Consider the following 27,085-nt stretch of genomic DNA (forward strand, 5'->3'; position numbering starts at 1 on the left):
TAAAAAAGTGCCAAAAAAGTTTCAAAAAGTCAAGAGCAATTTGTCTCTTTTTTATTTGTACTTTCAATTTAAAAGCAGTGCCACAGTAGCAGCTGATGACTACATCATACATTTATCAGAAAGGACACAGCATCTCTTATTCCTTTCCCCTAACCCTCAGGGATTAAAACTCAATGATATGGCTCAAATTCAACCAAAGTTGCAGCACCTTTGCTTACAATTTCTTATTTGGTGTTTTCACTTTTGCTCTATGGATATAATACCATTCACTACTAACCTCAGGAGGCTGAATCAACATTCCTAAAGGGATGTTTCATATCATCTAAACCTCCATACAGCTCTGAAACACATCGTTGGGTGAAGCATATCCGCAGGGATCTTAAAGCTTGATGCTGTTACTGTAGAAATGAACCCCCACACTCGCCCCGTATCCTGCAGTAACCTAATCCACTTCTCCAGAGGCCCCTGAAGCCCCCCAGGCTCAACTAACTGTGAATGATGAGATCTCTAAGCATCTTTCTTTCTTTCTATGTAATCATTTAGCATGAAGCCCCTTCCTGTGGCAGCATAAACCCCAGGAGAGACCCTGTCCCCCCCACCTCATTCCTCAATTCTCCAAAAGTGGTCGCCCTCTTGATTGACACACATACACAGACATACATACACAGACATATATACAGATGACCCAGCTACACTAAGTGACGAGTAAGATGACAGCTCACATAGATAAATATGGCTGTGTGTGCACCGCCTGATGTGTTTTTATGCGAGGGGGGTGGGTTTGATTTATGAAGGAGAAAGAGTCAGAGTGCTGACCTGCAGGAGGAGAGTGTTTCACACTAGAGAAGGCAGAGATCCAGAGATGCTGGTGGAAGAATAAGCATGTCTTTATGCTTTATTTAAGTCCCAGTGTTGTTATCAATCAAGCTAATGAGCAAAAGGCCTGCACAGGGAGCTGTTTGTCTCTTCGAATTACCAGTTGTGTGAAAGATAGGCTTGTGCAGGGTGATCAAAAGGCCATTTAAACAAAGAGTGCTACAATAAAATATGTTTTATTTTCCACAACATGGACAAGGTAAGAATGTAAATTATGTATATGGGAACTCAATAACTGGAAACGTACACACAAACTCAAACTAGCTGTGTAAAAAACATCCAAAACTCCACATACATAGCTTGTATAACAAAATGAATCCTCATGTTTGGTGCTTCTTTTTGAGATATCATTAGAAATAGTGGGAAAGCCAGCCATTACTTAAGATAAAGATCCAATAATTCAAATTGGAACCCATTATAGATTAGATCTGATATATTTTCAAAGCTGTCAGGGTTTCTTGTAGTCTTTCATGGTGGAGTTGTCCCATTGCACCTAAGATACCTGAAGAAATACAATATTTGGCCTACTGAGCTTTGGAAAATATTAAATTGTGCTACATCACACAGCAAATACCACATACTCAGTGAGTGAGATGACTGTTTTCTCTGTCATCAATTAACTACATTGATAACAAGCTCAGCAGGCAGATGGATTGATTGATGACACCATACCTTTGCTTTGCAGTTATTAATCAAATCAGGACATCTCAAAGTCAGCCAAAAATGAATGAGTTCTTACAAGTTGGGAGAAGCCTAATCAGTCACAATCAGTGTGAGACAAAAAACTCTCTGCTGCACTTCAGGTCTGACACAGGCTGAAGTTAGTTTGATAAACACCAGCAGGACATGAGTTGCATCGAGCTGAGGTTCAAAATTTGCATTGGCCTTGTGGATCATCAATGGCTGATTAAGACACTTCTGACACTGACCTGATTATCCCAATAAATCCCCCTCCTCATGTTTGACACTGTTTGTTATGATTTAATTTGATCTCTGAATCAATTCTCCAAATGTTTGCCTAAGTAAATAAAATGCAATTAACAAAGAAACCAGGTCATTTAATTGTCTCCAGGTGGTTTTACCCTCCATTACATCACTGAATGTAACAGTACACCGCAATATCAACATATCATCCGTCCCAGAGTTAGCCAGTTCACTGTTGGAGAAGGCATAAATAGAATTACACAACTTTCTTTATTTGGTTAACTCAAAGGTGGCTTACTTGCACTCCTCGTCCAGCAGGTGGAACAGTGCTGTGGGTTTCTTGCTAATGAGGTTGATGCAGCCGCTGTTGTCGATGTAGTCGATGTTGTGCCAGGTGATGCCCTCCGCCCTGTACTCCTCCTGCAGGGACACACACAGAGGAAGGAAGATGTTGGGTCAATAAATACTCGAAAGGGTAGAGTTCAGAGACGTTCTACAAAAGCTGTAATAGAGAAAAAGGCATTGTGTTGACGTTGTTGACTCTTTTTACCTTTATCTTAATAAGACTGACTCATCACTTCTTTGCCACTGAACAACTACACAGGGAGCAATCTGGGGTTTTGGTGTCTTTTAGAGGGAATTTTCACACTAGCTTCAGAGGAAGTCTTTAGTCATAGTCTTTTCCTCACTTTTTTCAGAACTAAGACAAACCTACTCTCAACCCGACTGAGAGGGGCCGTGACGATTAGAACAAAAAGTAAAGTGTGGCTGGAATAATCCAGAATTTATTATACTTTGGTATAAACCAAAAAGTCCAAGCAAAGTTTTCACAGCACTATAAACCTGAATTACCAGTTGGTAACATCTATGAGCCCCCGAGGGCCAATGACGACTGAGGTATACGACCCATGTCCCCTTAATACCCCTAAGGGAGTAACCAAGGACAAACACCAGTTACAATCCCTCTGTTAGCTTGGATTAAAGGGGGAAAAAAAGTGGAAGGAGAGGTACGTCGAGGTACTTTTGAGTAGGTATGTAAACAGTTTCTGCTCCAGTAGCTTCACAGGTCACTTTTACTGTTGGACTGCTGGAAAAGAGCATGCATGCTCAGCAAATCTTACCTGAATAAGTGCAACACTAAAACTTAAGGGTCAGCACTGGCAAGGAAAAGAGCCTGGCTGAACAAAAATGAAAAGGAGGGTGTTTGTTGTCAGGTCAATCCATTATTAGTTACGGAAGCCACTAGATGCTGTAATATTCCTTATACACCCAATATCATATGATGGAAAGAACAACATATTGCTCATTTTGCTGTTGTTAGAGCCTTGCCAGTAATTGGATGAAAAGCAGCAGGGTCATTATGAACAAAACAATTTATCCCTCTCACGAGTGTGCTCAGAAAATGTAATGGCAATGAGCCTGTTAGGTTATGTCAGATCTTGTGTGCAATGCCAAATTGCTCCTCTGAGGACCATGAATTTCCTCAGTACATTAAATGGAGTTTTACACTGTGTACCATGAATATCCATCCATCCATCCATACCATCCATCTAGTCCATCCATCCATTCTTCCATTATCTGTAACCGCTTATCCTTTGCAGGCAGGTGGGGGGTACTATGAATATGCTCATCAATTTCATGAAAACCCACCAAGAAGCTTTGTGACCTAACAAAAGCAAGCAAAATTTATTTGACCACTTTTCAAAAGAAAGGTTACAAAGAGCTTTACAGGAGATAGATGGAACAGCAGAGACAGTAGACAAAAACGAGGATATAAAGTGTAAACCACAAAATATAAAGTTAAAAAGCCAAAGAAAACAAGTGAGTTTTAAGATATTTTTTTAAAATGTTAATTTTCGTTTTGAAAAGCCCCTGATATTTAAAGTTTTAAAATTGTTATTTCAAAAAATTATCATAATGAATGTATTAAACAAGACAGAATTTGACACCAAACTGGTGTGGACATTGTTTAGGGGTGGAAGCTGCCCATGCCAGCCCTCTAGATCCGCCCCTGCCTTCACACCCACGTCACAACTGTGTGTATGGTTCTGTGTTAGTATGTGCATATTTTATATATTTGTAGGTGTGGTCACATACTGATCTCTCTCTCTCTCTCGCTCTCTCTCATCTGCATGCTGGTACCCTTGTGTAAGTGGTAATAAAGGAAAAATGTAAAATATTTATAATATTCAGTAGTCAAGTATTCAAGGCAGCTTTGGAAGCTACTTTAACACATGCAACACGTCTGCCCTAGGCCGCTGAATCACTGATGAGGCATTCAGATCATGTGGCATGTTTGTTTTCGTTCAGACGTTGCACCAGATCAAGGAGCCGTAAAAAGGTCACATGTTTGTGTTTTTGTTTAAATCTCATCAAGCAGAGCGCTCACTGATGACTGACTCAGTTTATCTGGCTAACTTTGTTGTGTCTGTTTGGGAACACAAGTTGACTCAGAGAGACAATTAGATGCAGACACACAGATAAAGACATAAGCATGCACACGCTCATCAGCCATTTTATTACATACACACATTTAAGTAAACAACTCGGCTCAACAACAAAGCTGTGACTCACTATGTGGAGCATGCAAAGACGGTGGTTCGGTTACGGTTTGACGGCAGAATGGCCGGGTGACTACGAGGGCTGTTTCATTATGATGTGCCAGACATGCCAGATCAAGCAACTAAGAAACTTTTTTTGTACGCTGCATAACAAGTATTCACATTTTCATATGACCTCTGCTCTCACCAGCTGCTCGTGTCTGAAAGAAAAGACTGTTTATTGTTTAGTCAATCTACCAAAAATGTATTGGCAACTATTACTGGCGACTATAATTAATTGTTTCATTGTGATTCCAGCCTCTCAAAATGTGAATATTTGAAGCTTTTCTTGGTCCTACATGATGGGGATGGGGTTGACTATAATGGGCATTTTTCAATATTCTCTTACATATTCTTGACAAAAAGATTAATTAATTAATTGAGAAAATAATTTGCGATGTCCTAAAATAAAAATGTCCTAGTCCGAACATACTTTATTTATCATTACCGGCCCTCAATTCCAGTGACGTGCGGTCCAAAGCATTGCTGGTTTATTCTTCTACCAGCTGTTTTCACAGCAGTCCAATTAAAACACTGATGTAGGCTGAGAATGGCAAGTAAATGCAACTAAAGCTAACTAACTATCTGAGGGCTCATTAGTAGAGTTTAGAGAATAGAGAAATTAAATTCAAACACTGCTGCAGAGGTCAGATGAAAATGATCTAAGCTGGAGACACAGTAAAACAACAACACAGTTTAACTCAGAGCACACAACTGAAGCTCTTTTAGGTTTTCATTCCCTTCAGCCAAAACAATGAAGACAGTGATCACCAAAACCCAATGGTGGTCCAGTGGTGGAAAGTAACTACAATGCAAGTAAAAGGACTTCTCATTTGTTGTGCTCAAAACATTGAACAATGACACTCTTTTCAAATGATCTGCAACTGTGAACTGAACCTTTGAAGTGTCCACTGACCACTATAAACAGACAGAAATAACAGATATTGGCACATAGAATAGACACAGACACAAAAACCTATCTGCGAGCAATAAAAGCCCTAAAACTTCCTGCTGTGCAGAAGAAAGCAGCGGGTTCTGTTGTGGTCAGTGAGGTTGGTGAACATCCCTCCATCTATTAGTCAACTCTGTGTGTTCTCTGTTGGGTAACGCAGCTCTCAAGTGTTGTTTCAGCCCAGGGTCCCGGTGTAGAGAGGTGTGCAATTCTCCATGTCTCCCGCTATCTCTCTATTTCTTCTTTCTTTATATTTCTCCCTCCCTCAGCGCCCTTCTCTCTTGTTATGACAGCAGAGTGTTTTTACTGAGCAGACAGGAGGAACAGCTCTGCAATCATTGGAGCTGGAGGTGGTTAAAGCACGGACAGAAAGAAGGCTAGAAATTGACAAAGACACAGATAAAGAAAAAAGAAGACAAGCTCGCTGTGTTGTCATTAAACATGCCTTGTACTGTAAGTGGGTTTTGCTATTTGCAGTCGGCTAGAAAGTGTGCAACTGGGTTGACCAATATGACTCACAAAAACGACGTCAAGGAATGAGCTGGACTGTGCGATTGGAATAAGGGTAGTGGAACATTTCAAAACATACAATCTATGATTAATAACTTTATCAGTATGACCATTCATATAACAAAGAGCACATTTACTTTAAATCTGGCTGTTTTTATTAAGGAGGGAGGAAGATCCTTTAGAGAATCCCCTGGCACTTCCAGGCTTCCAGTGAACTCAATAACAGTAGGCAGATGGAGTCTCCCATTCTATCAGATGAACATAAACCTGGCCACATGTTTTTTATTTCTTTACCGAGTCTGGACATCTCACAGGTTCAATTTGATACCGTTGTTTGCCTAAGGCGGTGGTTGTCATGTGTTTTCTTGCTTTGATATACCGTCCTCACAGAAAAGAAATTAAGCACCAATTGGCATGTTGAGTGTAAACACTGGACTCGAGAGTCACACACACGCATACACACACGAGCTCACTGAGGGTTGTAGCTGGTGTGGTCCTATTAGCTTTGGCTGCAGTTCCAAAGGTAAACACACACTGCTGATAAGACCAACTGATTGGTTGTAGTGGGGTGAAGCCCGGAGGAAGGACAAGAGGAAAATCCCCCAGATGGAAACTCAAAAAACACCTTTCAGAGAGAGAGAGTGACGGACAAAGAGAAAGTAATTGTGCACACTTGCTCTCTCAAAACTTTTACAGTGATGGGTACATGTATTGGTCCCGAACTGTTCGGTTCGGTATGCCACTTTCTTGTTTGAGTAAGGCCTGTGACCAGCTGTAGTATGTTAGTCGACTTAGCCAGGTTAGCCACGTTAGCCAAGCTAATGTAGGGTTTGTGTGTCTCTGTGGATACACCTCAAACATGCAAGTAATTTACGACGGTATCAACCACGTGTTGATTAGCTAAAAGAGACAAAAACAGACTGGAAGGCGAGTCCTTCTCCCAACAGCGTTCAGGCAGCCTCTGCAGATTCCGACCATGACCCCCTGAACCGAGCTACACACTGAACCGTGGACTTTTGTTAGTGTTAAGTAGTTATGGTGTATATATGTAAGCTATGAATGCAGCCACTGTAGGCTATGCACGGCAGCTACAAAGATGCAGCACGTGGAGACCACAACAACTGTGATTGGTCAGCTTGGGCTGCTTGAGTTTTCTCCAACAAATTTCTAATATCTGTAGATATCTGTAGCAGTTAAGAGAGGAGTAAACATGAGAATGTTGAAGAAAGACTCAGTATTTTGCTCCTTTTTTTAGATAAACCTTTTCTAATTCAAACCTTCTGTGATCGCTTGTTTCTCCCACAGTGAATGAAACAACATAAACTCAGTGATTTCACGGAATAGTCTCATATTTAATAATGAGATGAACCATACCACCATCAGTTGGATAATACAGTGAATGACAGTTACTGATGGGAATATGATTAAGGCAACAACAACAAATGTTTGCACAGAGAATCTCTGGTTTATAAAATGGTCTTCCTAATAAATGCACTGACATTTTCTAATAAATTGGAAATAAACTCAAAAGAAATCAAAAACTCCAGCATCATGATGATCATTTAGTTTGGTGAGTTTATGTAAGCCGGGAAAGTTTCTGTGTCTTCTAAAGGTAACAGATGGCCAGCAGTTAAAAGCTCGATACAATGCAACAGACAAGGTGTGGAATGCTTTCTCTCCTCATGACGTCAAACTGAGGGTAGAGGGGGCCCGTGGCATGAACTGCACAAATTTATTCAAACAAACACAAATCAGTAAAGCTCTGGCAACCCTCGATTAGGAGGCTATACCAACCTGCCTTAGAGGGGCCCCAGAGCCCAGCACCACCTCAACTGTTGTCCTGTCAAATAAACTCCAGAGAGGCAGAGAGCCAAAGGTTTTGAGGACCGCAGTGATTAAAGGATAATAAACGTGAACTCTGCTGAAACAATATTGGGCACCGTCCTGTGAGGGCGGACGTCTCAGCAGGTCTTTGACACTTATTAGTTGAACATAACACAGGAACAAACCTTCAAGTGAAAGGTTCAATCAAGAGAGAGAGCCATCAACGAGCACCTGCTGTCACAGAAGGACTGAAAGCACAAAGATTTAACATTTTAGAGTACTTTTAAAAGTACAGAAGGTAACTAAACACTTTAATATATACTGTTCTCAGTAAAGACAGTAAAGGAAATGTTTTATTTTTCCTGTAACATTTGGTATTCTGACAATTAAACATTTTATCAGTTAATAAAAAAAACATTTTTATGGGTAATAATTTTACTTTTCTAGCACACTGTTTAATTTTCCATCATGTCTTATCTATTATATTAGTGTTATTGGTTTTATCATACATTAGCGGTGGGTATTTTACTTTTAATTTTGTAAATGATTTGCCCCAGTGCAGTAAATATCTGTTTTATTGTTTGTACTTATTTTTACCGATTATTCTTTTAATTCGACCTCAATTCAATATGATTTTACTTCTCTGACTTTATTTTTATCTTATTCTTATGGCCACTTGATATGTTTAATCCTGGCTCCAGTCATGTAAGGCACTCTGTAACTTTGTTTTTAAAAGTGCTGTATAGATAAAGATTGTTATTTGTTGTTGTTGTTGTTGAGTTTTATATTTATATTTCATAGAGAGCCTATTGTCTAGCTTTGAATGCACATAATATCGTTGTCCTGAATGACATTCAGCTTCAGCTTTGGAAAATCTAGATATAAAATAAAGTGTTTAACCATCAACGTTTCATTCACTGTAACCCAACCTGTTTGTTAGTACATGTTACATCCTGTGTGTGTGAGTGAGTGTGTGTGTGAGTGTGTGTGAAAGGCCTGAGGGCTAACTGTCAGAAACAGATAACAGAACCATTAGTGCATCGACAGCCTGTGATCCTCATTGAGGGTGAAGGAACGTTACTGCACTCGTTTACTGAACACTGCTCTTTTTTCACTCTGTTCCTCTCGTTTAGCCTTCAGCAATAGGCCCGCCTGCTAAGTTGCCACGACCAATCAGGCTTCAGTACGAGTGAGACGCGAGCCGACAGCTACTGTGACACAGTCCAACTGATTGAGACTCATTATCTCCCCCAAAACGTCTCTCTTTCTCTTTTCTATCCCTCTCACTGCTCTCCCACTTGTATGGATATGATTTGGAAAAACATGAAACATGTGCAGCGAATATTAAGTGGTTTGGCAGTTGGTATCTGAATAAATGAGCATAATGAATACATAATATAGCTGGTCAGGGATTAGTGGTTCGGTAATAGTCCTTTTGAGTGGAAGAGAGAGGGTAGTTACGAAGCTGAAGCTGACGTCTATCAGCACAGCAGTTATAGAGAAGAGGAGAAATGGTAATGAAATTAAAAGAGAAAAGAAAAAAGAAAGGGAGAGTGAGGCTCTTCAGAGGCATACAGAGTAAACAAAATCAAACATACAGAGCCCAGTTGGGAAAAAAAAGCTGAAAGGGTAAGCAGTGTTAGCAGCAATTAGCTGTCAGGAAACATGCAGCTCTGTTTGAATCCTGCACTCTAACCCAGCCTGTCAGCCTGTTCAGGTCATTCAACACTTTTCCTCTGACCTTTCACTATAATGGACGTGCACACTAACTTACCGTAGCTACATAATTACAGCTGCTTGTACTGTAATGTCAGGGGGGACGTGGCTGTCCAGCACAAAGCATTCATAATATCCCATGACAATGTCAGTCTGGTGCCACTGAGCTAAAGAAAAAGGCAGGAAAACTAAAACATTTTAATACATTTAAGTGTATGCTTCTTATATCCCTAGCTACTATAACCATAGATTATGGGGTTGGCCCTTCAGAATGAAGATACCGGAGCCTGGTCGAGGATTGGTAAGAAAGCATTATGTCAAATGTATAAATCACTAATGGAACTGAAAGTAAATAATGTGGGTAGAGGGGCACAGTGGGCATGAAGAGAGGGTATTTATACAGCAGTGATAGAGCAAGAAAGCAAATAAGTGTACTTCCCAAAATATTGAACTATTCCTTTAATGTTCTTGGTGATACTTTGTTTCTTCCTGGCAAGAGGGAAAATATGACTACTTTGCAAGATTTGTGACTCAATTCTTGTTACTGTACCGATGTATTTTTTAAATACTTTTGTTTATATTTATGGTATCTCATCTTTTTCTTATACATAGCAGAAAATGCTACAGATCAGAAAGCATGGACAGCATTAGAAAAGCAGCCCCTCTCTCACAGTATGTTATTGTACTGTGTTCAAAATTCTCCACTGAAGAGGAAGTCATCCATTTTCACCAGTTTGACGTGTGAAGGAGGGGTGGGCCTATTCTTCACCCCATCAGTTGAATCAAGCAAAAGCATAAAAGGCATTTTTGCAGAATATAACAGCCACAACAATGTGACGCTAGTGCATAAACTGACGTCACTGGATACCAAGACACAGTGTATGAGTATTTGTGTGTTGTTAACATCGTCACAGTGGCAGTAAAACACAAAATGCAATGACGTGTTATCAGCAGCTGCACAATAATCATTGTCTGGATGTTGGAAAAATGGCCAGAATGGCACAGAGAGTACAGAAGAAAATAACGCTCTACCTGTTCTAATTTGAAGATGTGTTGGTTGAAGTAGTGCTGGAGCCGTTCGTTGGCGAAGTTGATGCAGAACTGTTCAAAGCTGTTGTTCTCATAATCCCCAAAGCCAAATATCAGGACTCCTATGACAGAATCTGGTGAAAAACAATCAGACAGCTGCATTTGTCCATTACTTATTACACAGTTATGGGATCACTGGAAAAAGTGTGATGAAAACAGATAAAAAAAACTGTAAACATCAGTAAAAATGTATGATTCTTAATCATCTGCACTGTATTTTTATTGTGTTTCTTTTTATACCCCATTCTTTACAGCTTCAGTGACCCATTTGTTCCCTGGGTGTCAGTAAGATTCATATCATCATATATCATTAACGTGCACCATCTGAAGAAGGCGTTCACCAAAGAGTCTGTAATTACGAAAGGGATGGCTGTAAAAGCTGTTCCAATTAATTTAATTTTTATAGCAGCATTTTATTTTCTATTCTGGCATAAAAACATACATGAGAACACACGCTTGCATATATAAACTGTTATCTGTACATAAGATACAGATGACTCTTTGACAGAAAGTGCAACCTTCATCGATTCCCCCTGACAGCACCCGAGGGAGGCAAACACACACACACAGATGATGTCAGTTGCCAAGAAAGCACACACACACACACACCACAACACACACCACACACACACAAACACACACACACACACAGCACAGCGAGACCACACGAACACACACACACCCAGCACTGACAGCCGTTGGTACCCAACAGGGTAAACTGAGCGAGGGGAACTTGATGCCATCTGCCCAAATTTTCTTGCACACACACCAACCACACACTACACACACCACCACACCAACACACATACACATGCACATACACACGCACACACAGAATGATCTGTTTTTCTAATCTCTAGATGCCCCCACAGGGTCTGACTTGCCAGCTGCCACTCCAACACACACACACACAGGAATTTTCATATGACACTATTCCCTGCCTCTGGGAGTGGAGGAAGCCAGAAAGCAGGGAATCAAATCTTGGAAGACAGACAGACAGAGAGACAAACAGAGACAGGCAGATGTGGTTGACAGACAGACCAACAGCAGCAGGATGGGGAGCATGAGTCGAGGAAAGACAAAAAGAACAAAAGGGAAGACATGAGCAGAACAAAGGGACATTGGTTTAGGAGGTAAATATTTCTCCTCCATCAGTAAAATAGGCCTTTTTCACAGAGGACTTTGTCACTTGTCATTGTAGGGCAGGTAGAGGTGTTATTAACACTGTTAACACTGGCTCTCCTCATGAGTGAGCCAGCATTCACAGTAGCAGTGTCCTGAAACTAGTATAGCTAAATGGTGTGCAGCCCTGATTAATATCACCATTTACATATGTGGTTTTCCTGTCTGCTGTGAAGAAAGGTGACAGTGATAGCTATAGTCAGATAGGATATGTTTTACTTGTGCTGTGAAGCAAAGCTGTGACGGATGCTGCTTCCAGAAAGAGCTATGATAGAATAAACATTATTGATGACCCTCGCCAGCCGGCTCCTGTATTCACTGTCCAGGTTGCCATACCATGTAGAGATAATGTATGACAGAACACTTTCAATAAGACATTTATAGACTAAAAAGAAGATTCAGATCTCATGTATGAGCTCAGCCTAAAATATATGTCCACTTGGTGGTGGTGCACTTCAGCTAGCTGCTTCGTGTAACTGATTTAAACTGATTGTTTAACATGTGGTTAAAGGTGTTTTCTTAGTTTGAGAAAGAAACACCAAGATGGAAACCCTTTAAGACCTTTTATATGGATGTTAAACCATCACTTCACTAAAATAGAACAGAATGGAATTTTACTGTCCGTAAATAACACACACGGCACTGCCACTATACATACTCTCAGATATTACTGTACTTCTACATTATACTGTATGTTACCATGACATTTTAAACTACAAAGCCCAAAAAGTTCCAGACATGTCGCCTGCTTTATTTGTTTATGATGGAATTGGAATTTAATATGAAATCAATTAATCTAAAAACAACAAATTCTAAGCTTCGATAAATAACAACACTTCTACCTTTAAAAAACAAATTCTATGGTTGTTATACATTAATATTTTTGTTTTGTTTTATTTAGTTTTGTGATATGTACTTTTTGTTTCTATGTTCTCTTGAACAATTAATGGGATGCAAATATGTATACGTTACGTTACTTTTATAAATTTTGGAGAATAAAAACAGTATATATGACAATATCTGGCTATATCAGATATTGTAGGTGTGTTTGTGTATGTCAGAACATGAGATGTCTTTAAGTGTGTGTGTGTTTTCTTTTCTACCTTTGAATTGTCCTCCAGGTCCTTGTTGTTCAGCAGGGCATGGTTGGTCCTGAACACAATCCAGTCAAACAGCGCGCTGTACAATGACTTGGCCATGGAGTCTCTCACCGTGCCCGCCTATACACACACACACACACAAAAACACACATTAGATACTTCCTGATGAAAAACATATGGATTTCTTAATCTGGAACAGGAGCCAATACTGTTAACCAGTATTGGCTCCACTGAATGTGTTTTATTACTTACAGCCTGGCAGAGGAACTCTGCTGCTCAACCATTTTTATTTCACAGTAGTGTTGCTGAGGTGGCCCACAAGTGTTAAATGAACACTTATGAAACCAGTAAAGCACTTATATCCTTTTGTTAACCTATTTATGTAGTTTGTCTTTTTATTATATGTGGTAGAAATATGATAGATACCTGCCGACTTCACTTTATCAAACCCAAACAACTGACAGCTGGAGCAGCTTACGTCAGAGCAAGACAAACATGTTCCTTCTCTCTCCTCTGGAACTGGATCAGTGTCATTTTAAACGTGTGAAGTGGGCAGAGAAAGGGTCTAATGAACTACTGCACAGTGAGTGGCTGAGTCATCAAAGGGACTAACCGAGAAAAAGATCAACAAACCACAAGGGAAAGCAGAGGTGAACAACTCAGAAATTCTGTCGAACAATCAATCAACAGTGTTTTTATCAGGCAAAAACACCAAACATTTTCTGTTTTAGATGACTGAATTGAGATTGTATGAACTGTATTTGGGTTTTAGACTCGGGTCGGATAAAACAAGTAATTTTAAGACATGACCACAGGCTCTGAGAAACTGTGATGACATTTTATTGAATAAAGAATCAACTGAGAAAACGGATTAACAGATTAATTGTTAATGAAAATAATGCTTCATTGCCTTTTGATGCACCTTGCCTGTATAGTGATATAATTAGACATTTTGGATATATAGCTCATTTGCTTTCTGCATTTGGTAAGATCAATACCAGTCTCATATCTGTACACTTAATATGAAGCTATGGCCCTATAGCTTCAATTGCCCAAGAGGCAATTAGCTTACCTTAGGACAAAGACTGGAAGCTCTGTCTAAAGTAAAAGAAATCTGGCCAGTAGTACCTCACTTAAGTGCATGTGTTTTATAAAAACTTAAATAGTAAAGGTTTACACAGGGTCTGTGTTAAAGCTCCCAGACTGCTGCTCTGTGTTACTGTTCTTGTGAGTTTGGTAGTCTTGCTGTGTGAAACGCGTAATACTTTAGGTGTTTTCAGTCAGGAGCCAGAGCCTTAAGTGCCTCCAGACCTGCAGTTCACTATTTGGAACTTTTTTATGGATCACTTTTTGATCCATAAAAAACAACACAGCCTAGAGGAGCCATTATTACACCTCAACAAGCCAAAGAGCAACTATGCTCTCTCTTTAGACATGATGAAATGCATGCTAAGCTAACATAAGCACACTTAAATGGAGACCTGGACACCAGAGCACGTTCTTTGGCAGCAGGAAGTGTTATGATTGAATGAGGAGTAGAACATGGCAAAAGAAATCGGCTTTAACTAGGTCAAACATGTTCATGCCAGGAACCCCAAAATAGTTGCGCATTACAAGAGACCTCAAGACCCTGTTCACTGTAATCAATAACAGTACATTTAATTTTGCAGAGATTGAAAACAGGTGAAAAAAAGGCTGACACTTCTGTATTTGTGAAAACCTCTTGTGAGTAAAAAGAGCACTCCATAAAACCTTGACAAGGCAGTTCAAATAGGGCCAGCAGACAGGATAAGGAATGGAGACATCATCTTCCTACATACGAGTTAGATACTGTACCTTAATTCAAGACATATGACATGTGACAGAAGAATGGTATGAAGACCGGATTGAATTGATTTGGGGTCAAAGCTCATGAGAGTGCCACCACACAGATGTCTCCCAATGTTGAACTTAGATGTTTTGTTAGTGTAAAAGCTGTGTCGTACAGTTTGTAGCTCTGGATTCTAATGACAATACTTTTGCCTATTTATAGACTGTTGTACTGCACTTAGCAAATGTTCTTAAAGGATGTCGTAATAGTGAGATGCCCATATGAACATTAACTAGCCATTAAAATATCCCTTCCTAATGCAATGGATGTGATGGGGAACACAATCCACAACTAATATAAGGGTTCAGCAGTCTTAGTTAATAAAATCCAGTGGAGATCTTACATAGTTACATGTTTTTAGTTAAAAAGTCAATTAAAAAAGATACAAAACAGACAGTAGTACAACCTATGACAAGCCATGCAATAAACAATATCAGTTTAAGGATCGATACGCCAACGGACATTAACACAAAGAGGGAATTATTTGTTACTCAGACTATGGAAGCCAAATATTAGCTTTTATTAGCTTATTAAAAATTAATTTAGCAACAATCTCTTAATGGCCAGTATGAACAGGAGGAATGATTACAGCACATGTTACAACCCTGGCTCAGAGGGAAGCAACATAAAGAAAAAAACCAAGACAAACCAAATTTGCCAGAAGAAAAGAGGCACACAGACTCACACTGCCAAGACATACAAACTGAATATGGCAATATGTCCCAAACCAGTTATATAACCATAAAAAATAAAAAATATTAGTCCTCTTTCAGATGCTTTTGTGTGAACCTGATGAAGCCCCAATGCTTCACTTTGAAGGACTCTTAGGAACGCCGCCTGCTGAGGCCACACGCAGCCAACAGCCGTGATGAAGCAAAACTGTTCATTTTAAAAGCTGCCTCTTCACTCTTGCATTATTGATTGTTTATGATATTTTTAGCAAGCAGGCCTGTGACGTCCCTGCTCCCACAAAGTTATGTAAGATTGTTATGAATAATACAACCTTTGAAACAGAATCACGATTTAAGGGCTTCAGCAAGAACTCAGGGGATTGGCAGATGTGATGTGAACATTTGACATGCTCACTGAGCGTGCATTGTCTCCATGTTTGCCATGTAATTTAATTATTCACCACAATGGGACCGGTTACAAACGAAGAGGGAACATGGCTGAAAGCAAATTGGTTGAAAATGTTTTACTGGAGGGCCAGCCAAGAAACTGACAAAATACCTAGCAGGACTTTATCAGAGACTTTTTAAGCTGTAAAGCTGCTGGCTGTTAAAACAGACCTTAGCTGGTGTTTGTTCTTATAAAGTTCTGCTGAGGGGAAGTTGTTGTTTTCTCTCATTCCATTTCTTTTTCTCTTTCTTTCTCCTGAAAACCACAGGAGGTGTGAAACACCAGCATGAGCTCACACTGCACGTGGCCTGCTGACTTCCTCGCTGCAGGATGTTGTGTGTACTTGCGTTTCACCACAATATGCCAATCAGCACATGTTTTTAATTTGTATCGTTGTAGTAGCTGTTTTTGTCTGAGCGCATTTAAACGTCTATGCTTATATATGTGTGTGATACCACAACACTCTCGCTGTGAGGCTTCAACAACTTTGAAACAGTTTCTAATATGAAGCAGAACCTTTTATACGAATGCAAAGCATATGAAGAGTATCTAATAGCCCCCCTTACTTCCCCTTACCCATGTCTGTCTTTAAGCAGGAACAAGGAAGTGGTGGAGTCAGTTTATCTGGAGCCACATCAAGCATGTCAACGTCAGACAGCACACCTTATCTTGACAGACATGAGCTCACACGCACGCAGGCCATCTTGAACTCGCACATGCACATGCACTGATGTTTTCACACTTCTCCAGGCTAGACCCGAGAGAAACTTTGAGTCTAAACCAGAGCTAAACCACAGAGGTTAAGAGTATTTCCACTGAGCAAGGCTGCACGAAGGCTGGAATTCCCCATAATTCTACAATAAATGTTTATCAATGATAACTTGATAATAGGTGTTTTAAAGAGAGGTTAGTCTGTACAGTATACAGCAAGACTCAGAGCTAACATGCTCACAATGACAGTGTTAACATTAACGTTTACATACCGTTTATTCTTTCCCTTTCTTTTTTTTTCTTCCATCATCTCCAGCATTGGGACATGGGACACTTTTAACATGAAAATAGTTGATTCTCCTTCCCATATGTATGTACTAAATTTATTTATATGCTAAATGTGTGATTTGAGGCCTGTTTACCATCAGTGGATGGAGAAAGAAGACTATCCCAGATTCCTATCCCAGGGAATAAATTATGATTTTTGCCTTGATGTTTTTTTCTGCCATTTTCTCAGTAAAGCATTGCCTTAATAAAATCTTAAAACATAAACAGCAAGGTGGCTTATTGATTATATTTATGGCTTTTTTATTCTTTTGTGATGTCTTGACTGATCGAGTTTGTGAGAAACAGAAAAAAAAAACAAAATTAGGGGCAGCATGATGTTGTTGCATTTTCATGACACGTTCAGCTGAGCCACTAAGGCTCTTAAACATAAACTCAACTCCAGATTGTAACCTCCTTACAGGTTGCCAAGCACAGATTCCCAGCTGGAAGACAAAATTACTTTTACTCTCATTATTACACTGGAACCAAAACCCAAGCCATTCATAAACGCATTCCACCTGACTGAACCAGGGCCCATCCAACCTCTAACTCTGCAGCAGATCGAGGTTCAGAAGGTCAGACACCTCGCCAAAAACTCCCCATCCCACTGTGGGTGGATGGGACAGCTGCCTAGCACACTTTCTCAACCTTTCTCATCCAAGTAGGAAGAAATCATTTCTGAGAAGAACCAGCAACATTTGCCAGGTTCTTTTTTCCACATTTCCTTTGTATGAAAACAGGCGTGTTATGGATTCCACAGGTGGCCTCAACTCGCTCCCACGGCCCTCAGTCACATCAGGGCACGGCTTTACTTTCCATGCTCTCGTGGTGTGTGTGTACTCTTTTACGTCTATGTTTGTGAAGACATTTTGGCTAGTCCTCACTTCTTCAAATGGCTGTTTGAGGGTAGAGACTTTATTTAAGTGTTAATAATGTTGGGAGAGATATACAATAAAAGTTGTCTTAGAGCACACATGGGGACTTTCATACATCCTATTTAATTTTTTTCAATAATTTCCTTTTCTGATAATGGAGGACTCAGAAATTGAAAGGTCAGTCTCTCTATGACTTTCTATTTTTATTTTCCTGTTGTTTTTTTCAAGATAAAGCCATCTTGTGAAGGACAGGAGGTAACTTCCGTGGCATGACACCCAAAGCTGCAGGACAGGGTTTATGATAGCTGGCAGCCTTGGAGTCCAGGATTAAGTTTCTGATCACACTGTCTGAGCCTCCGTTACACAACTTTTCTATAAAAAAGGGAATTTATGTGTTTGGAACATGTGTGACTGAAGGAGAAAGAGAGCGAAAGAGACACACAGAGACAGACTCAGGATCTGGCTTTTGGCCTCTGTACTGTATATTCCAGTGGAGGTTGCACATTCCTGGACCAGACCACATGACTGGGGGTGGGGGTGTATAAGAGCGGGAGCAACCATTGTTGGGCTAAACTAACCCGTAAATCAGATGAGGGGGTGTAGACGAGCAGGGTAATAGACTATCTATGAGTAGCATTTCCTTCCTCAATGAAAAGGCCCTGCAGATACGAGCAGAGAGCTGGACCACATTCAGTTATACACTGAACCATAAAAAAGTTTCAGGGATGGAGGGATAAACGAAAACACTGAATATTAATTTTCACTAGCACAATGATAGAGATCAGAGGAGTCTATAAGGGTCAACTGAGACATCCTGGTGATAAAGTTTGCGGTCCAGAGTGCTGTATGGACAGGGTTAAGTCACATAGTTCCTTGACTCAACAGGAAACAGGAAGTTGCAGAGGAAGAGACCTATCAAAAGAGCCTTAGAAAGGAGTGGTGGGGGCTGCGGAAGTGCCACAACAAACTCCCCAGACAATCTACAAAGCATTTACACACAAACACAGAATCTCCCCCACAGCTGACGCACTTCATGACAAAACATTTCACTCTAATATGCTTCCTTGAGATTGACTGGAATTTATTCATGCCACGCCCCTCTTACCACCCTCACACAGGCCCTTTTGGCCTTTAGTACCAAAGAAGAAAACCATGAAAATGTGTTAAGGTTTTGGTAAGTGTGTGCTGGGAATAGGGGACCAGAGAAGATCACAGGGGGTTTACCAGTAGGAGTGTTTGAGACTCAGATGGGTAGGTGTCACATTTTGATGTGGTTCTGTATGTGGATGTTGTGGTAACTAAAAAGGTCACCTCTGCAAGTTTGTACGGTACGATGAGCCTCTCTCCAACAGTCACAGTCTTCCTGGTCGTCAGCGCTTCCAGCAGCATCTCCTCTTTGACCTGAATACAAAAAAATACACAAGGTTCAGGGTTTGGTGTCACTTAGAGCTCTTGGCTTACAGAGAGGGATGTGTTATTTAAGGTGTCACCTACTAGAGTTAAATAAATCCATACATCATCATACTGATAACAGCAAAAGTAACGTTAAAGTGAGGATTATTTCGTCAATATTCTGGCCTTTATTTGACGATCTGACATGACAGTTAAAAGTTACAAGTCAGGGGAATAGTGGGGACGATAACATGCAGTCCAGTTCAATAATGTCAATAATGAGGATTATTGTATTAAAGGGGTTTTCAGCTATTTAATATTACACTTCCATAAAAGTTTGAGGTCTCACAAGAGACAGATTTGAAAAAAGAAAACGGTTAAAATTTAAGCAGCAGAAGGCGAGATAACGCTTTTGGTTCCAGGCTACAAAAACTCAAAACCTTTCATTTCCCATAATGCAACAGATATTGTTGATACACCATCCCTGCTCCATAGCACCTATGTTTGCTTTCTGTTTCAGAAGACTTTGTACATTATACATTTATACTTCTGTTTTCACAGAATACGTAGCCCTCTACAAGACTTAAAAAAACATTTCAACATTCTTTATAGTGAGAGCATACACTGAAGTGTCTTTGTGCAGGACACCAAAACTACCAGGGAGTCTTTCCTGCAGCTTCAACCTCTGACTGAAAGAACATTTGATCTTTTTTATCCGAGGAAAATAACATTTTAGTAGAAATGTGCTTTGGATATACTTTGAACTCTATCTAGCATATGTTAAATTCTGCACAAAATATAATTTAAGATATGTATTTGAGAACAAATGTCCACAGCGGGACAATATGAGGATGTACTGCACACTGTTAGAGAAAACAATCCTTGATTTATTTATACAGAGAGTTTGCTATTGTTTCCCATTTAAACCAAGCTAACTATTTATTTATTATACCATGGTCTGGCAGAATACTCAGACCTTCGCGGAAGGACGGTTCTGGCCTCCACGTCGTCCATTAGTTCCTGATAATGGACACCTCTTCGGGCATTATCCATTACATATCCCTGGTTTTATTAGACCATTGCTGGAAATGTCACAAATCCATGAGCAGGTTTACTTACTTAGTGAGCAGGGTAATACTGGATTAACAGGCTTTTTGCTTCAACGTGATGAAGTACCTCAATTTATCAGGTACTTACTTCATCTGATTATCACATCTGGTTATTTGATCTACAGTGTAAGCAGTTTCTCAATTAACTTTCCCAAAAATGTACTATATCATGATACACTTTACCACTGTGATATAAAATTACAAAAACTATGATAGAAGATTTTATCCCTATAACTCATCCCTAATAAATCAATCTACAATCTCCTAAACTGTTGCTCATAATAACTCTGCTGCTTCTAACTAACATAGCTGGCCAAGATTAGCGCCTAAACGCTGCTCTCTGTGTCACAAATGCAGCACAATACTATGTGGCCTTGCACGCACGGACTCTAAACTTGGCCCCAGACAATGACAGGGCCACACTGAGAGAAGCAGATGTCACCGCACACATCTCCTCCATCTACAAGGATTATGGGATTGGGTTGAACAGCTGCTGCTGAGACCACGTGTGTGTATGTGTGTGTGTGTGTGTGTGTGTGTGTGTATGAATATGTGACAGCATGTCTTGGTGTGATTGCCTGATGTCTTCATGTATAAAAGGCAAGGGTGTTAATGTTAAAGTTAATACCATTATGGATATGGCGCCTCCTTTGTAAAGACTTTGACATAAACAGAGAGGGGAGGACAGGAGGAGGACTGTGTGTGTGTGTGTGTGTGTGTGTGGGAGTGAGTCGGTGGTGGGGGGGTGGCATAATCAGACTTCATTTCACACTGCCTGATAATCCCTCGACTATGAGCAAAGCCCATTCTGCAGCCTGGTGATTGGTCTTTAGCCGCTACATTTCCATGTATTAATCGCTTGGTAACAGGCTTGCTGCTCTGTCTATGATCACAGCTCTAATACCATAATACACAGAAGTGTGTAAGCGCTGGTTTGGGATCAGTGATTCTGTTCTCAAATTAACCACTTTTTTTTCCTCAAGTCTAATTATAGGTCAGCAAATCTTTGGCTCTGACAGATGCTGCTCTCTCTTTTCTATGTTTGTAAACACAAACACGACACCAAAACTGCTGGATCCTTAGCACCACCTCTTCCTCCTAATGCACAAATCACAGCTGTGCATGGACTTGGACAACATCAGTCATTTTTCTCGGTATCCTGATTATGTACACAGTGTTTTCGTTTAATTTCCAACACCTAAAACAACAAAGAACTCACAGTCAGATCAACGTTACTACCAGTATAACAGTAACATTAAAATATGTGTTTTCAGTTAGTGTTACATTTATTTTAATTACCCAAATAAAACCATGAGAGACCTTGGAAACCTATAAATTAAAATTTAAATAATAATAATATTTAAGTGTATCTGTAAAAAAGAAGAATGAATTAAGCAGTACTGTATGGTTACTGATAGAAAATAAAACACAGTGAACAGAACGCACTGGCCTCTGACTGACTGTTTTTAGCATTAAAATACCATCAACAAATTCAGGCTTTAGTGGGATTTGTCCTCACAGTAAGATACTCTCTCCGGACTGATTACCCGTTTGCACAGGAATGTTTCTGCTTAGGTTGAATCACTCAACTCTACAGCTCAGAGGATCCAGTCTGTCAGGCATCCATCAGCTCCTACGAGCTCTACTTCCTCTTCCATTTCCACAGGAAACAGGAAGTCCCAGCTAGTTTCATTCCTATTCATTCATCAATCCACACTCGTGCCAATCAGTTCTCCCTGAGAGGTGCTTCACATGTGAGCATCCTGTCTACAATGTTGCCCATTTTACATATTAAAGTGAAGTATGGGCTGATTGCAATACTGGGTATTCATGCAAATTAAGACCTCACTCAGCCAGTAGGTGCACTTCAGTAGACTTGCGTGACTCACCCGAAACTGCATTTAGCAAACCTCATCAACCTATTTTAGACATTAATGCAAAGGGTCTTTAAAACCTCATGCATGTAAGTGCTAAGTACGTTTGATGGTGCCTGTCTGGTCTATACATACATTACCTTAGCATCAATCAAATTAAATATTAAAAGAAATTCAAAGGCATTTCCAGTGTAAATCACAGTGAATGCATGCTTTGCTGTTAAATTATTATTAAATGAAATACAACTTTTAAGCTGATTTCCCAAGACATCATATTCTTTAACAATAAATGTCTTAATGCTTGTATATAGAAATTAGATTAACTTCCTGGAAAACACAGTTTTTAAAAGTTGCCACATACAAGCAATAAATATCCATCACATATTCTTTAATTATCTGGCCCTCTCCTCCACTCCTCATGTCAAATAACATTAATTTCCCATTGGTGGACCCCTCTTTTGTCCCTCCGAAACTTAATGTTTCAGCAGGAATGTTGCCAAAAAAAGACTTTTCAATGTGGCTCTTTGATTTCATTAAGCTGTGTTTTGGTTTTCCTTCTTTTTTCTTCTTTGCTTTAAGAATGTTTTATATGTCCCTGGGGACAAATAGCCGCAGCCTCTGCACCAACTAACAGACATCCAAATAAACTTGAACTTAAAACAGTAACCCCGAGCATGTGGCCAACATGTGGCTCAGCATACGTCACTGCCTCTCTGGACGTCTGCAGAGTCAAAGAGACCAGTCTGGACGGTAAAGAGAACCCTGGCAGGCTCTCCACAGTCATAACATCCCTGCTGTGCTGTTGACAGGAGTCTCCGGCACACTTCGGACATTGTTTTGTCAGCGACTCAACAAGCACATCCGGCCAATCGTTGAAGTTTGTAACAGGGACTGGGAAGTGCCACCATCACTCAATCCCAAGGTAAATCAGAACAGCATGTGGATGTTTGAGCTGTCCTTGCAGTGCATACTGATGAGTGTGTATGTGTGGTCTGTGCTCAGTGTCAAGAATGAACCCACATTCAGCACAACATCATAAATTTGTAAACGCTGTGTGGCACATTAATCCATGGCAGGTCTCTCATCGTGGACAATAAAGAGTCCAAAGCAGTCTTAACCTACAGACCAGACTGATCAATGCATGTTGGATAACTCGTGCAGTGTCTAAATTGAGGCCAGGAAGATGTATGCATAGATGAAAGCCTTCATAAAAACTTTACAACTTTTCAGTTTAGTTTTTGTTTGTGCTGTAATGAAACAGAGGTGAGGTTATAAAGCTGGTAAATAAAATTAGGCAAAAGAGGAACAATGAAACCGCATTTGACAATGCAGCGACACTATTATCTATGAATAGTCGGAGGAAGTTTTACTTCTACTGCTTCTATAATAATGTTGAATCCAGAAGATGGCTGACATTCATTTGAACTTTATTTACAGACAAACTAATCTACTTGCAAATAAGCAGTTAGACAAGTAGTACAACGACAATCACTAGTGGTTGAGTGGTTATTAGCTCCTTCAAACTTTTGTTTCTATTGTATTTCTTCTGATTATTGCAGAAGACAATCATAGAATGATGTCTGAATGGATTTGATTTCAAATTTTCAGCACTATGCAAAAAAACAACCGGTTTACAGGAAAATTTCACCTCAAAATTAAGGGACTAACTTTGACAAGCAAATAATGTATGACAGATTCACAATGACCCTGGAGCTTGTATCGATGTATAAACATTAAAGTATGGTTTGACCATACAGGTGATATTGGGACAAGGACTTGTTGTTCCTGGTGGGAAAGCTTGCCTACGCAACAGCACAGCAGCACAAGAGTTCTGAAAATAGCCTCAACACAAACAGTACTTTGTGGAAGCACTGGATAGTTGGATGGCTCTTTGGGACCTGAAGCACCTCTTAACTTCCGCTGTCACCACAAGCTGTGCTTATACGCAGAGAGTCCTCAGCTCTCTAAAAGGCTTTTTGTAAAGCCCACATATGGGACGCAAACTCTGGCAATAGGAATCATGATTTCTCACAAGCATTTAAAAAAATACACAGCAGAAGGAAAACTCAAATGGATGCTACTTGTTTTTTTAAAGTTCACTAAGTCTGTGGGGTTTTAAGTATCTCCAGTGGGCATGTAATAGAATAACTTTGGGAGACAAAATGGAAAAGAAAGTATTTAGGGAGAATAAACAAGCCTGTGGTAAAGCCCTGCTCCAATTCTTCATTTTTATTATCCTTCAAAGTATTGTATTTCAGCATAAAGTCAGCAACACAAAACATTCAGTTTTTTGTTTCTTTTTTGAGCCTGCTCTAGAAATATGCTGATTATTGGCACTGCAGCTTTATTACTAATTATGCATCATGACTAATTTATAAAAAGAGATTTTACATGGTGAGCTATCAATAAATAAATAAATAAAATAATACAGACATTCAGTTATCGTTCATTGGTCCTTTCCGTAGTACCTTTCAGAATATATTAGAGATATGAAAAACAGGAGATTAATGTTAATTGTTTACCCAGATGGAATGTCTCAATATCCAACCAACCAGAGTCTGAATCATTTCATACCTAATCTACCACATAAGTTAGAAGTTAGCTGGTGTGGTTTAATGTTACCAACCGCCATCCCTCCCTGATCTGATGGTGTAAAGTTGTGGTCTCCAACGGCTAAAGTTGTAAAGTTGTGGTCTCCAACGGCTAAACCAACTATTTACTGTCTTAGTAGTATTATTATTTGGTAGGATTGAAATCATTTGGGATGGGCAGAGCAGCCTGGGCAAAATATTCATCTTGATCAGAGAGAGGGCCATCAAGTCATTATGGATAACCAGAGGCTGGAAGTTGGTTTTGTATATCTTTTGAAATACAATTTTAACAAATATACCTCGGTAAACAAAACCTTGTGTTGCCCATTGGAGGGGTGATAATACATGGTGCACTTGACCAAATGGCATTCAAAACATTTTTGACTCAGACATGTCATATGTGGCTTTTTCTATTGGAATTTCAGATACATTATTATTAAAATTGAATTATATTCCCCCCCAAAATGTTTCATCATGCTGCTCACCTCTAGCAGCTCGGAGACGATGGGCAGGACCTCTGGGTTGCAGATGTCGATGGAATCGTCCCTGTAGGTCTTCTTCTTGTAGCGGATGTTGCCCAGGTGGAGGATTGCTGACAGCAGGGAAAAGATCCTGACAAAAAAGAAAGGTACTTATTTATGAGTTTTGTGTAATTTAACCTTCTGTCTTATGAGCATGTTTTACAATGAATGAAAATAGTATTTGTGCTTAGAGATTCTTGACCAGGACACCTGGGTGTGTGTGTAATGTGACATTTCTGCTATTGGATGGTCTCTTTATTACACCGAACTGACACTCATCTGATAAAATATTTATCTTTAAATACATTGACAGTTAATAGAAAATGAAAAGAATGTCAGTTTTTACTTTCAAGCACTCTATTCATATCCTAAACACTATGAACATTCAAAGGAGTAATAGAAATACAAATTTTCATTGTTGCCAAGAGTTACATGAGAAGATCAACACCACTCTCTGTATGTTAAATATGAGGCTATAGCTGGCAGCCAGTCAAACTATTTACTTTAAATCTAGAAAAGACAACAAAAAACTAAACTAATCTAGAAGCACAACATGCTTTGAGCTATTGTATGTGATAAGTATGTGAGAAATCAAAGAAATTTAAATGTTTTGTAAAAACATAAGGGATAAGAAGTAAGAGCATGTGCAGAGTAATTAGTCTGTTTTAAGTCTCCATTATGTTGCCGTCCCTTAACCACATCTGCTGAGCTGGTAATATGTTTCCACAAAAATGTGACATAATACCTTTCTGCACATTCACTCTGCTTGAAAAAATCCCAGTAATCTGTTATATAGTAACAGTTGTACAAATCGCGTAGCTCATCTTACTGTTTGCGTGTGGTGGGTAAGAAGCCGACCATTTCCATAGCGAGCTGCAGCCGCTCAAAGTCATGTTTGAGATCCTCTCCCTCGACTGTGAAGCAGTCCTGCTGGTGTCAGGTGGAAACACACAAAGACAGAAGAAGAGAGGAAGACGGAGAGGAACATCAGTATTACAAAGGATTATTTTATGAATATACAACATAAAAACTTAACTACAACCTGTTTGATAACTATTCATCAACTTGCAGTCCCAAATGGGATGGATGAAAACTTTGTTGAATCGTATCTACTTTAGTACAGGCGTTTCTCTAGCAATACGTTCATATACATTGAAAGGGCCATTTGAATAAAGCAACTGGGCGTTAACAAATCAAAGGAAGTTATTACTTTTACTCCAGGAAATATTACATTAATTTATACAGAAACATATCTTTTAATCAATAGGAGCGCCGAACAAGTCAATTGTTTTGCAGGTCACAAGTAAACCTCCAAGTCACCGAGTGTTTTCTTTACATACAAAATACATAGAATTGGCTTTCAAATTAAATCCTGCCATCGCTCATGCCAACGTGAATTGGCTTTCTGTCTGATTGACTCAAAGAGCCTATGAATTATTCATTACATCATTGTTCAATGGTCGGAATTCCAAGTACATTCCAAATCGCAAAAGGTTCGCAAGCTTAACGTCAAAAATGACATTGGTTTTGAAGTTGTAATCTTTAGTTAAAGACTTTGAGTCCACACCTTCTTCCTCCTCAGGAGAGATACCATCAGACAGCAACAGGGCGCACATATCTTTAAATAGGAGTAAAGACCTCACCAATGTTGGACTACCTGAAACTTTTATTTACCATCTAGGACACGTCAAATGCTCGTCATTGGGTCGTGCCTGACTCAATCCTTAGCAGCCACTGCGACGTGATTAATTCAACTTCTCAAATTGTACATTGGCTTTGAACGATGACTCATTCAATTAAAGCAGCGTGTTTGTGCAAACGATTGGTCAAGAATAAAAAATGTATGTCTGTTATCACTGGTCGACTGTGTGTGTGTGTGTGTGTGTGTGTGTGTGTGTGTGTGTGTGTGGTGTGTCTCCTCAG

At 39.7% G+C, this 27,085-nt stretch overlaps 1 protein-coding gene across 1 annotated transcript in view; it reads right to left on the reverse strand.

Moving 5' to 3' along the window:
* Window positions 1–27,085, reverse strand: part of LOC118330340 (unconventional myosin-IXAa-like) — a 127,874-nt gene that overhangs the window by 28,738 nt on the left and 72,051 nt on the right. Inside the window, exons 7-12 of the mRNA XM_035664832.1 lie at window positions 25,992–26,092; window positions 25,127–25,253; window positions 18,987–19,076; window positions 12,777–12,893; window positions 10,435–10,587; window positions 2,099–2,220 (exon numbers count right to left, since the gene is read on the reverse strand). Coding sequence (XP_035520725.1) covers window positions 2,099–2,220; window positions 10,435–10,587; window positions 12,777–12,893; window positions 18,987–19,076; window positions 25,127–25,253; window positions 25,992–26,092 — 710 coding nt within the window. The remainder of the gene's footprint in view (window positions 1–2,098; window positions 2,221–10,434; window positions 10,588–12,776; window positions 12,894–18,986; window positions 19,077–25,126; window positions 25,254–25,991; window positions 26,093–27,085) is intronic.

Source organism: Morone saxatilis, unplaced genomic scaffold (genome assembly GCF_004916995.1).
Source record: "Morone saxatilis isolate NCDOM2014 unplaced genomic scaffold, NCSU_SB_2.0 Contig2, whole genome shotgun sequence".
Classification (NCBI taxonomy): Eukaryota; Metazoa; Chordata; class Actinopteri; family Moronidae; genus Morone; species Morone saxatilis.